Source organism: Schistocerca cancellata, chromosome 1, assembly GCF_023864275.1.
Source record: "Schistocerca cancellata isolate TAMUIC-IGC-003103 chromosome 1, iqSchCanc2.1, whole genome shotgun sequence".
Taxonomy (NCBI): Eukaryota; Metazoa; Arthropoda; class Insecta; order Orthoptera; family Acrididae; genus Schistocerca; species Schistocerca cancellata.
In genome coordinates this window covers 301,491,462-301,505,028 of record NC_064626.1, presented here as the reverse complement: position 1 = coordinate 301,505,028, position 13,567 = coordinate 301,491,462, and the positions used below count along the sequence as shown (strand labels likewise).

The 13,567-nt window shown below is 37.8% G+C and overlaps 1 protein-coding gene across 3 annotated transcripts in view; it reads left to right on the top strand.

Moving 5' to 3' along the window:
* The window catches only part of LOC126172270 (diacylglycerol lipase-beta-like), an 828,807-nt gene extending 816,197 nt beyond the window's left edge, over positions 1–12,610 (top strand). For all 3 annotated transcript variants that reach the window (XM_049920867.1, XM_049920868.1, XM_049920866.1), the window contains one exon: positions 10,509–12,610. In XM_049920867.1, coding sequence (XP_049776824.1) covers positions 10,509–10,695 — 187 coding nt within the window. In that variant the 3' untranslated portion in view covers positions 10,696–12,610. The remainder of the gene's footprint in view (positions 1–10,508) is intronic.
* Positions 12,611–13,567: the final 957 nt, after the last annotated feature.

Genomic DNA, 13,567 nt, shown 5'->3' with positions numbered 1-13,567 from the left:
GATATCACAGTCTACAGTTGAAAGCACTTCAAAAGGCTTTTTGTGCACAAAGATTGTGTCACTGGTACTTTTACCATTTACATAATTTTATAGTTCTTGTATGCTGTTTTTGTAAGTGACTTTAGTCTACTTTTTGCTAGCAGGCGCAATGCTTTGTGGAACTTGTTGAGTATTTGGCTCACTTTTTCCAAGCTGAAAATTTGAGATAGCACTTTCAGGACGCTGATTATAAACTGTAAGCTGGACGCATGTTCCTTTAACTTCATGATTTTGTCTTTACAATTTCCACATGCCTTCTTTTTAATGGCAAAATTAACTCTTTTCTGTGGAGAAACATGTTGAGCTTTCATGTTGGCTGCCATTTACAATGATGAGCGTATGAACATATATAAAAGAAAGATACAGGTGGGATAGAAAGTACCAATAGGGCTATGGGGCTGGCACAGGGGCAGAAGGATGGACCTGAATGTCTACAGGAGAAAATTCTCTGAAAGTGGGCTTTGGAAGGTTGGCTAGTTATTATCTTCCCTACATGCTCACATTCCTATTAGAACCTTTTCTTTTCATTGAGTTGTGATCTATGAGGGCTGGTCAAAAAGTATATGGTTTTTATATATAGAATCAATCTTTATTGAGATACAATGAAAAGGACAGTTGCTACTAGCCATACTGGCTGATCTGATCTAGTCCCTTTCAGAACCTTTTTCAGCTTAGGCAAAAGCCAAGAGTCACTCAGGGTTAGGTCAGAGGAATAGGGAGACTGCCAAATTACAGCCTTGTTGTGCTTGATATATATATATATATATATATATATATATATATATATATATATATATATATATATATATATATATATATAAAAAGAAAGATGATGAGACTTACCCAACAAAAGCGCTGGCAGGTCGATAGACACACAAATAAACACAAACATACACACAAAACTCTAGCTTTCGCAACCAACGGTTGCCTCGTCAGGAAAGAGGGAAGGAGAAGGAAAGACAAAAGGATTGGGTTTTAAGGGAGAGGGTAAGGAGTCATTCCAATCCCGGGAGCGGAAAGACTTACCTTAGGGGGAAAAAAGGACAGGCCTAAGGTAAGTCTTTCCGCTCCCGGGATTGGAATGACTCCTTACCCTCTCCCTTAAAACCCAATCCTTTTGTCTTTCCTTCTCCTTCCCTCTTTCCTGACGAGGCAACCGTTGGTTGCGAAAGCTAGAGTTTTGTGTGTATGTTTGTGTTTATTTGTGTGTCTATCACCCTGCCAGCGCTTTTGTTGGGTAAGTCTCATCATCTTTCTTTTTAAATATATTTTTCCCACGTGGAATGTTTCCCTCTATTATATATATATATATATATATATATATATATATATATATATATATATATATATATAAGATGATGTGACTTACCAAATGAAAGTGCTGGCAGGTCGACAGACACACAAACGAACACAAACATACACACAAAATTCAAGCTTTCGCAACAAACTGTTGCCTCATCAGGCAAGAGGGAAGGAGAGGGAAAGACGAAAGGATGTGGGTTTTAAGGGAGAGGGTAAGGAGTCATTCCAGTCCTGGGAGCGGAAAGACTTACCTTATGGGGAAAAAAGGACGGGTATACACTCGCACACACACACATATCCATCCACACATATACAGACACAAGCAGACATATTTAAAGACAAAGACAACTCTTTGTCTTTAAATATGTCTGCTTGTGTCTGTATATGTGTGGATGGATATGTGTGTGTGTGCGAGTGTATACCCGTCCTTTTTTCCCCATAAGGTAAGTCTTTCCGCTCCCAGGACTGGAATGACTCCTTACCCTCTCCCTTAAAACCCACATCCTTTCGTCTTTCCCTCTCCTTCCCTCTTTCCTGATGAGGCAACAGTTTGTTGCGAAAGCTTGAATTTTGTGTGTATGTTTGTGTTCGTTTGTGTGTCTGTCGACCTGCCAGCACTTTCATTTGGTAAGTCACATCATCTTTGTTTTTAGGTATATTTTTCCTTCATGGAATGTTTCCTTCTATTGTATATATATATATATATATATATATATATATATATATATATATATATATATATATAAACAACCCTCAGAATTAATTGAGAGTGACGAATGGGTCCACTATTGTGGTGAAGGTGCTGACTGCCCACTGCCCACAAGCCCAACTATTTGTGACTCACAGCTTCATGAAGATGATACATAGTACTCCTTATTGACATTCATACCTTCTGAGGCATACTCTTGATGGACCACTTCCTTGGAGTAAAACAAAGGTCAGTGTGACTTTCACATTGCTGCAGACCCACCTCACTTTTTTGGGACTTCGGGATGGTGGATGCTTCCATTATGATGACTGCAACTTTCTTTATGGGTCATACCCACAAGCCCAGGCCTCATCACCAGTAGTCACTGGTTAAGAAAGTTAGGATTGCTGTACACAGTATCCAGCATGTCCTGTGGAATCTCCAAATTAAGTTGCTTCTGCCCAGTTGTTAGCAGCTTTGACACAAATTTCTGAGATCCAAATGTTCTATTAAGATGGAATAAATGGATCCAGTACTAATTTTAACATCCTCTGCAAGTTCTCTGATCATAGATTGTCTACCTTGCATCACCAGGGTCCTTACATGTTCAGTAACTACCTCATTTGTGGATGTTGAGCACCTACGTGCACATGCTTCAATCTTCACTGATGAGGGGCCACCTTTGAAGCAGTAGTACCATTCCTATATCTGTGTGGCACCCAATGCTTTGTCCCCAAACACTTGTTGAATCTTGTGAAGTCTTTCAATTTGAAAATTGGCATGCATAAAACAAAATTTTATTCAATAATGTTATTCCTGTTTTTCTATCATTTTACCCACAATAAAAAAATCCGATGACTACCACTTACACATGGTCACTTGTCAGTGACTAGCCAGTGACTGGTTATTTCCTCAGTCTTGAAAAAGATTAGGCATGCACACTATGTATGCCTACAGACATACAGAGTGTGTGCACACTAATTACATTGTTGGTTTCAACAATAAAAATGAGGCCAGGTACTTTATGAACAGCCCTTGTACAAGTGGTAGGCATGAAGTTTTAACTATCAAACTATCACCTCAAAAACAAGAAGCTGCAGTCATGAGACTTGGTGATGGTTCGTCTGCCAATGTGGACTTTCTTTTTCTCTCCAAATGATCAGTGGCTTGGCAGAGGCCTTGGTTAGCTGTTGTTGTGGTCTTCAGTCTGGAGACTGGTTTGATGCAGCTCTCCATGCTACTCTATCCTGTGCAAGTTTCTTCATCGTCCAGTACCTACTGCAACCTACATCCTTCTGAATCTGCTCAGTGTATTCATTTGTTGGTCTGCCTCTACAATTTTTACCCTCCACCCTGCCTTTCAATACTAAATTGGTGATCCCTTGATGCCTCAGTACATGTCCTACCAATCGATCCCTTCTTCTAGTCAAGTTGTGCCACAGATATCTCTTCTCCCCAATTCTATTCAATACCTCCTCATTAGTTATGTGATTACCTGTCTAATCTTCAGCATTCTTCTGTAGCACCACACTTCAAAAGCTTCTATTCTCTTCTTGTCCAGACTTGTCCAGCTAACACGTCTCAACTGTCACATCTTGAAAATCATGCCTTGGCCATCCTGGAAATGCCTGCCATGTAATGCTTTTTCTTCATCTAAGGAAAGGGGAAGAGATCACTGGGAGCTATTTCTAGAGAATACAGGAGAGAGGAAGAGGGGATGCAGGAAAAAAAATCAATGATGGTTGTGTATTTGCCTTTTTGGTGACAATGCTTGCTTTCCTTTTTTGTTCCCAGAGTCATAGTGATGTGATTAGATGGCTAAAGACATCATCTGCTGGTGATGTGATTGGATGGCTAAAGACATCATCTGCATTGGCCTGACACAGCTGCAATATTTCTGCTGCCGATTTAATTCTGTGAGATCTTTGAAAGGGTGTGAACAGTCATGGGACCCAGCAGGCAGACCCTTTGTCATGATCTAAATGTTGTGCAAGATGTAAACTGATGTATAACTGATTTTCCCTTCCTCAACTCTCATCTCACTTGTAAACAATTAGGCTTCAAGTACCAGGGCCTTCACTTCTCTTGTATTTCCTGGCTCATCATACAGAGATTGTCTACCACTTTGTTCTTCATCTTTAAAACTTGTATGACCACACTCGACATGTCTGGGCCAGCTAACCACAGTGTGATATTATCGTTCATCAATGCCTGACATTTCCACCAACTCAGCAAGATTTGCTGCAGTGTTGATCTCTTTCAAATGCAGAAAACAAATTACCACACATCACTTCACTTTACCTTTGGGTTGCATCAATTTGCTTTGGCTCCTCTATTGGCAACCTGTATTTCACTGTGCCCACCTGCTTAGCTGGGTGGTAACGTGCTTGCCTCCCATCCAGCGGCCCCGGGTTCGATTCCCAGCTGGGTTGGGGATTCTCTCCAGTTGTTGACTGGGTGTTGTGTTGTCCTCATCATTTCATCCTCATCACTGGCATGCAAGTCGCCCAATGTGGTGCCGACTGAAATAAGACTTGCACTCGGCAGTTGAACTTCCTCGGATGGGGCTCCAGCCAACAATGCAATATGATCATTTCATTTCATTTCACTGTGTACTGTGACTGCAGGCAGACATGTACCAGCAACAAACAAAAAATTAATTATTTGACTTTATTTTTTGAGATGATCATTCGATCTTTTGACTACCACAGTATCTTCATACAGATTTTTATATTCAATCCAGCTTTTGAATCAACAAGCAGGACTATTCATAATTTTAAGAAAGAAATCCAATGTACATTGGGATATTACTAACAATATTCTGAAAAGAACTTATTTTTGTAAAGTTAGGAACAAATCATAAGCCAAATAATGTGAGTAAATTTTACTTTTCTACTTCCAAGAACATGAAGTAACGAAAAGTATATTAAGCACATGATAATAGAAACTGCATACAGTAATGGAACATCCATATCTGTATGAGGATATACATAGGTTGTCTCTGTGAAATGATGTGTTGTACACAAGAAATGGGGATTTTGACCATTCAGGTCATTGGCAACAAAGTGGGAGGGGGTCAATCTCATGTGCTATGAATCATCATAGAAACAGGAATTGATATTGAGTTTTGGCTAGTCTCTCATTCTTTAGTCAAAACTCTGTCTTGTACTGTCTACATGGGCTGTGGTTACCCCATCCACGTCTCCCTCCCCCTCTCCCCTCCTACCCTGTAGCATTATCACCAAAAGCTCCATCTTCCACCTGCAACCCCCAAGCTGCTCTGTGTCTAATTTCCCCTCTTCTTGTCTTTTAACTAAATGCAGGTCTGTCAGTCCATAATCCTAACAAAGCTCTATTCCACTATTCATACTGAAGGAAACTTACATATTTTAAAATTATCTGTTACAATGGAATGAAAATGGAAAGAAATATCGGGAGTCTTCAGGAAACTGATGGCAGCAGTGTCTATACTGAAAAAGGGAAAAAAGAAAAAAAATCAGTAATTATCAATAGAGATGTGGAAATCAGTGTCAGGCATCATTCGAACTGCAGTGGGTAGAACACAAACAAGTGTTTCCTATCCAAAGGTCTAATATCTATCTAACGTAATGAAAACAAAACCATACAATGAAACCACATTTATTAGTCAAAGCGAAGGTCACTGTTGTTCAATAAATATATTTTATCAATATATGAAATTCAATAAATGCAGATGACTTCATTTTGAGTTAGCCAAGAATAAAAATGGAATTAGAAAATAACAGGATGTAGTAAGTGGAAGATATCACACTGTAAACATCAAGTCAAGATAGGTGCCCTTTATGCTTGGGCATTGACAAATATATCAATAAAATATAGACAGGCCTATTTAAGGCTCAAGTGCCACAAGTGGCCACTTGTGAGAGAGGCACCAGAGGTGCTCATAGTGCACAATGTCTACACAGGGCACATCATAATTATTAGCAAAAACAACTCGTTTACACTCTCGCCAGATTTTGGTTTATTTTTATAGGTCTTACAAGAGGCCAAGGAACAGCAAGGAATGTATGAGGAAGGGAGGGCAAAGGGGATGGGGGGAGGGGAGGGGGAGGTGAAATGACATATGACTTGTGTCGAAAAATGGAGGAAGAGGCACCAAATAATATGTCACTCGTGTGGAAAAATGTTCTCAAACTGGCCCAGAATAAAGGTTATAAAGGTCAACAATGCAGGAAAAGATAGATTGGTACTTACCATAAAGAAGACATGTTACACTGCAGACTGGCACATTTTTTAAAAAAAAAAAGGACATACACTTAATTGCTACATGGAGTTTCCATTGTTTGGTGATAAAGGTAACATGAAATTGTATGTTGGGCTGGCACACAGTAATCAGAGATAGTCCTCATGGAATGAACCAAAGCTCATTACATAACTGATTGAATCTGCCAGAACACCTCCAAGTATTCAGGTTTCCTTAATCCAGAAGAGAAAGTAGACTCATCATCAAGACTAAGCTAAATAGATGAAATTCCCTTTTCTTATACTGTCTTTCACATCAAGTGTGCTTATCATCAGATTATATCAGATAAAGTAGCAAAACTCATTCTTAGCAAAACGATGCCTATCTGCTCAATCATCTAGACTACATTCAGCTTGTTCTATCTTAGGTTACATCTACATCTACACACACACACACACACACACACACACACACACCACAAGCCACCATTTGGTGCATGGCAGAGGGTACGTCATACCACTATTAGTTATTCTCTTTCCTCTTCCCCTCACTAATGGTCCACCCGCTTAGCTGTGTGGTAATGTGCTTGCCTCCCATGCACTGGGCCTGAGTTCGATTCCTGGCTGGGTCGATTTCCTCCGCTCGTGGACTGGGTGCTGTGTTGTCCTCATCATCCTTCTATCCTCATCATCAGGCGCAAGTTGCCCAATGTGGTGCCAAATGAAATAAAGACTTGCACTTGGTGACTGAACCCAAATGGGACATCCCAGCCAGCAATGCCATATGATCATTTCATTTCCTCTCACTAACAAAGCGAGGGAAAAATGACTGTCTGTATGTTTCCCTGTGACCCATACTTCCTCTTTCCTTCCTTTATGGTACTTACATGAACTACACATTGTTGGCAGTAGAAGCATTCTGCAATGAGATGTAAATGCCCATTTTCTAAAATTTTATCAATAGTGTTTCCCAAAAAGAACACTGTGATCACTCCAGGGATTTCCATTTGAGTTCACAGAGCATATCTGTAATACCTGCCTACTGCTAAGAAATCTAGCCGCCCACCTCTGATTTAATTCAATGTCTTCCTTTAATTCAAACTGGTGGGAATTCCAAACACTAACACAGTACTCAAGAATGGGTCGCACTTGTGTTTGAATGTAGTCTTTCTTATAGATGAATTACAATCCTTAGAGTTTTCCTAATAAACTGAAGTTGATGATTTACTTTCTTTACTATTGGGTGAATGTGCTCATTCCATTTCATATTGCTTTGCAACTTTATGCGTTGACATTTAATCAACATTGCTGTGTCAAGCAGCTCAGTACTAATACTGTATTCAAATGTTACTGGATTGTTTTCTCTACTCATCTGAATTACCTTACATTTTTCTACATTTAGAGTAAGCTGCCACTCATCACACAAAATAGAAATTCTGAATAATTTACCCTGCACACTCCTACCTTCACTCAGCAATAACACCTTCCTTACCCTCCAGCATCATCAGCAAATAGTTGCAAGATTACAGATTAGATTAGATGTACTTTTCATTCTAATTGATCCATAGTGAGGAGATCTTCCAGCATGCAGAATATGTCAGCAGAACATGAATAAACAATAAATATTTAGACTGAAAACCAAAAACGCTCGTGTACCTTCCACAGATCGCAGGATCCTATCCAACAAATCATTTGTGTATGTAGAGAGCAAGAGCAGTCCTATCACACTTCCCTGGCGTACTATAGATGAAACCCGTATCTCTGATGAACACTCACAATCTGGGCACTATTGCTTAAAATGTCTTTAAACACTCACATATTTGAGCACCTCTTTCATATGCTCAGATCTCCATTAACAGTCTGCAGTGGAAAACTATGTCAAATGCTGTCTGGAAATCTAGGAACACAGAATCTGCATGTTTCCCTTCATTCACAGTTAACAGGACCTTGTGCAAGAAAAGGGAAAGCTGAGTTACGCATGTGTGATGCTTTCTAAATCTGTTATGATTTGTAGGCAGAAGCTTTTTATCTCAAGAAAATTTATTATATTCAAACTTAGAATATGCACAAGAATTCTCCAGGAAACCAGTGATAAGGATAGTAGTCTTTAATTTTACAGGTCCATTCTTTTAATTGTTTTATATACAGGAATCACTTGCAATTTTCTACAGTCACCAAAAAGAAAGATTCACAGTATATGCAAGCTAAGTAATGGGCCAATGCCAAAGAGTACTTTCTGTAGCAATCCACTTGTTTGGCACATACTTCTTCAGAGCATGATTTAAAATTAGATTAAACTCTGCCTGCCATGCGGGGTAGCTGCATGGTCTGAGGCTAGACACAGTTCGCATGGCTCCCCCCGTCGAAGGTTCGAGTCCGCCCTCGGGAATGGGTGTGTGTGTTGTCCTCAGCATAAGTTAGTTTATGTTAGATTAAATAGTGTGTAAGCTTAGGGACCGATGACCTCAGCAGTTTGGTCCTGTAAGACTTTACCACAAATTTCCAAAAAAACTTTGCCTCCCTGTGCATTGTACATCATACTGGATTCTCCTAGTCTTTTTGATGGGTTTATTAATTTTACTAACTTTAGTAATAAAGCATGATTTAAAATCAGATTAATCTTTGCCTCATTGTGCATTCTACTGGAACTAACTGATGTCCATTCATTGTCTGAATAAGAGGTAAACATCTGTTTATGTACTCTTTCAGACATAAAAACTAACTTTAGTAACATCATCACTATGATGATGTCATGATCACTAATCTCTGTCTCTATACTGACACTGTCAATAAGGTAAGGCCTGTTTGTAGCTACAAGACCAAAAATATTTCCATTGTGTGTGGGTTGTCAACTAGCTGCTTTTAGGAAAATGTGTTTGAACTTCATCACAAGACTGACACCCCATAACACCTGATATAAATCAATAAATGTTGCAGTCTATACTCAGTAGATTAAATCCACCTCCAACTAATCCTGCATGGTTAGAACACTTCTACATTAGTGGACAAAACTTTTTTTGGATGATTCTGCAGTTGTTATGTGGCATCAGAATTGGGTGACTGGTAAAAATGTCCAATGATTATGTTGAGTCCACTTAGGCTAGTTAGTTGCATCCAGATAACTTTGAAGTCATACTCACATTTAACTTTGATTCAAACAATACTTATATCAATTGCAGTGAACACTCCCCTCCTTTGGCATCCAGTCTGTCTTTTCAATATACATTCCATGCCTCATTAAATATTTTAGAGTTATCTGCTTTGGGTTTCTTGCAGCTCTTAGTTCTGAGTATTATTTTTGCAAAACAACTTTGCTGGAGGGCAATAAATTCAGGGACTTTGTTATGAGTGCCTCAGCAATTTACTGTTAAAAACTTGGCATTCGAAAAGTCTTTACTTTGTACCTAATCTGGTTTTGCTCTTTGCTTATCAACTGGTGAGTATTCATCAAAGGACTTCAGACTGTAGCCTAGCCTAAAAGCCCCATATGCACTCCAGAAGTACTCTAGCTGCTTCCTCCATGTAGTGCAACTGTTATCTATCAAGGGGAATCCTAAATATCCTGTGTATAGGTACCAGATACATAAATTCTGTCAAAACTGAACATTCACTGTTTCATTTTTACAATATGCATTCTTAAAATTCTGTACCAGTCAACTGTAATTGTATAATCGCACATTAGCTGCACCATCACAAACAAAAATGGCTCTAGAATGTGTGGACCCAATCGGCTGATGATTTCATTTCAGTTATGCACTTACATACTACAGTAACAAAATACAATGGTGATTATGAAATCAGCAAAGAGAGTGCATTTACTCTCAACTCAATACAATTAAAACCCATTGTTTGTTAATGTGCACAGATGTTCTATGGCCATCTATAATAGGTACAAAGTTCTAGCAGATCCTGCAGAATTCTGTAATTATGCTGAATAAATTCTGAATCATATCCCATCATTACTTCAATACACACTGAAAAACTTTGAGTACACACCAAACTAACTCAAATCTAGACTATTCAATTTGTAATTTTCAGATCTGAATCTTCTTACCCTCACAACCTGAGACATCATCTCCAATTTGACTTAGCTTTTTCTGTTTTTCATGTAACACGCTTTTGAACTGTTTTAACACAATATCTGAGGGCTTTTTAAAAGTTATTTTCCAAATATTTCATAGTATTGTTTGAAAATAATTTATCTCACATAGAATAGTAAGTTATTAGTCATTTTCACATTATTATTTTCTTTATGTAGGAAAAATGGGACAGGTGGTCCTGACTATGAGATGCGCTGGGCCATAGCTGAGGAATTCACAGAATTCCGGATTATGCCACGGATGCTCCTGGATCATCTTCCTGAAAATGTGTATGACATTCTTGGCAAAATTATTCGTGATCAACAGAATGTCATGCCACAGAAACCATATGTTTCTATTCTTTAATGAAATTGTGCATTTGATACAGAGAAGAATCAGTCCTATGTGTCATTCATTGTGCTCCTGTGATATCAAGTGTTAGTAGACCTCAGAAAATTAACATATTAGCAAAGACCCATTGAGTCTCTACACTGCTCTATGGTGAAGAAGTGACAACTAGCATCATACTGTATTACCATTTTCATCCAGATGCTTAGCTGTGTTTTGTGAGAAACTTTTCAAGCACCCATCATCATATCAATGTTGAAGAATACTGTGACAAAGGCATATGCCACCATTCATTTGTTTAGCTTTAGTTGTAAAAATTCTCAAGTATTTAACAATGTGACAAAGTATTTCACTTATTGAAGGACATCATCTAAGCATCATGAGTTGCACTTGAAATGTTTATTTGCCAAACTGGTGTTCAGGTGCGTAACCCATTCTCAGTGGCATCTGCTACAGAAGAACAAATTACTGTATGTACATCAATTTCTACAACATGACAGATGTAAATATAATAGCAGAAATGTAAGTCTAGTTACATCATGTATCTCTATAGGAATGACATGCATGTCAGTTAATGTATTAGGCTATGAAATCCATCCTATCACATACTACATATGTTGTCATGTATGTTACTGCTGTCAGATCTTTGGCAGTGGCAATCCTTAGTCACATCTGTCATAAGTGTCATAGAGTGTAAACATGGAACTGATAGGTCAAACAGTCTATATTACCCATCTTTTTTATTTTTAAGATCATATTTATATACATATGTGACGTGCATTCATATATGTAGAATACAATCTCTAGACAGTTGGATTATGAAAGTAGAAAATACAAAAAGTATAAAATTGCAAAATAATCCAACATATCACACTGTATGACACTGATGTCAGACTTGATCCAGAACTGTCACTGCCTAAGATTTGACAGCAGTAACATACCTGACAACCTGTGTGCTGTGTGATACAATGGATTTTATATGCTATTATATCAACTGACATACATGACATTCATATAGAGATAAATACTGTAAGTAGACTTATATTTCTGCTGTTATTTATACACCTTTGTCATGTTGTAGATACTGATATACATACAGTTGTTTGTTTCTCTGGATCAGATGCCACTGATGATGTGTTATATACCCGAAACACCTTTGGCAAATAAACATTTCAAGTGCACCTAATCGTGTTTAGATGATGTCCTTTAATAAATATCTTGAAACTGTGGAGCACCAAGTTATCAAGATTTTTAAAGTATTTCACTTTATTTTATAATTCCATTTCATTTTGCTGTGTATGATTGTTCCCTGAATGAGACTGATTACCATTACAGTGTAAAACTGTTTTAAAACAGAGATTTCAAGTGTTTTCTTGTGTAAGATCTCTACAAACTAAGAGACTGTAACTGACTCCTTGTCCTTCATAAATACAAGTGCATAAACTTTATATATTTTTTTGTGAATACCTATAGCTTATAAAAAGGTTCATATCAGTTATTCACAATATTCTATTTTATTTTCAACTCTTGTATAATCTCTCAGATAAGCTTATCAGTAAGACAGATTGCTGTACTTATAAAAAAAATGAACTGTTATATGTGTGTTATGTTTATTTTTTTACACTACTAGAAATTGTATGAGATCTACAGACTAGAAGAAAATCACTGTGATTGTCTTGTATAAGCCAAAATCCAGAAAGTTTTATGACTGTTCAAGGAAAATGTCTCTTTGTCATGAATGAGTAACAGGGAATGAGTGGAGTGTGAGAGTTCATAGAGTATTCTACCTAAATTCATCCTACTTTCTTACTGAAACAAAAACTAGAGAAGCACAGGCAATACCACTGGTTAAATGCCAGTTACTGTGGACATGGAGTTTAAAGAAAAGAAACCCTTACAACAAAAATTGCTATAATAAACCAGTTGAACAGGTAAATATGTATATAGAAGATTTGCTTCCATAACTATCATCTGTAAAAAATATGTTTAAAGAGTCTTTCATGACAGCATTCTTACAATGAACATTTACTGGTTTTTGAAGGTGAAAGAATTAATAATGTTTTGTGAGGCCATAAAAGATAACCAAAAGCTAACTGAACATTTGCTTTGCACAAGCCAGAACTAAAAGCATTGTAGAGGGCAGCATTCTATACAACCGAACAAGAAGATAATCTAGTTGACATCCATGTTCAGATTTGTCAATGTTTCTCACACATGAATCAAATGTGTGACCTTTCATGTAGCCCTTCTTTATACACATTCAACATCCCATGTTAGACCTATAGGGCACGGGTCCCACACATTTGAGCAGTTTTCTAGGATGGGTCACACAAGTCTGTTTTAAGCAATCTATTTTGTGGGCTGACTGCATTTTCCCAGTATACTGTTGCGTTGCCATGATTGGTAGTAATTCACAGAAGCACTATGAAACAAGCAATCCACCAGCAAAAACAGGTGGTAGCATATTTTTATTGGTGATGTTGACCACAGGAAAAATTTCAAGCCAATAGGTGAATTGACTGATGGCAGTTAGGCAATAGGTGTGCCCTTCAGATGATGTTTATGGTCCAACAATTTGTATATGAATGTGTTCATATTGTTGGCTCCATGGAACAAAAGTGCAAAGAGGGTCTATCTTATCTCTTATTTTTAAGTTTCTCAAAAAATAAAAATTCAGCAGACATCACAGATTGCTTCTGTGAATATGTCTGCATAACATATTCTCCTAACCCTGAGAGCAAATAAGAGACAGAATTAGAATTACTCGTGAAATGAATTATAACAGAAGCTTTGTGGTTTCTCACTTGGGTTCTTCATTTTAGGAGGTCTCTTTTGTAATGCCACTACTATTTTTTGGCACTACTGAATAAAATGATGACACTCCCCCAGC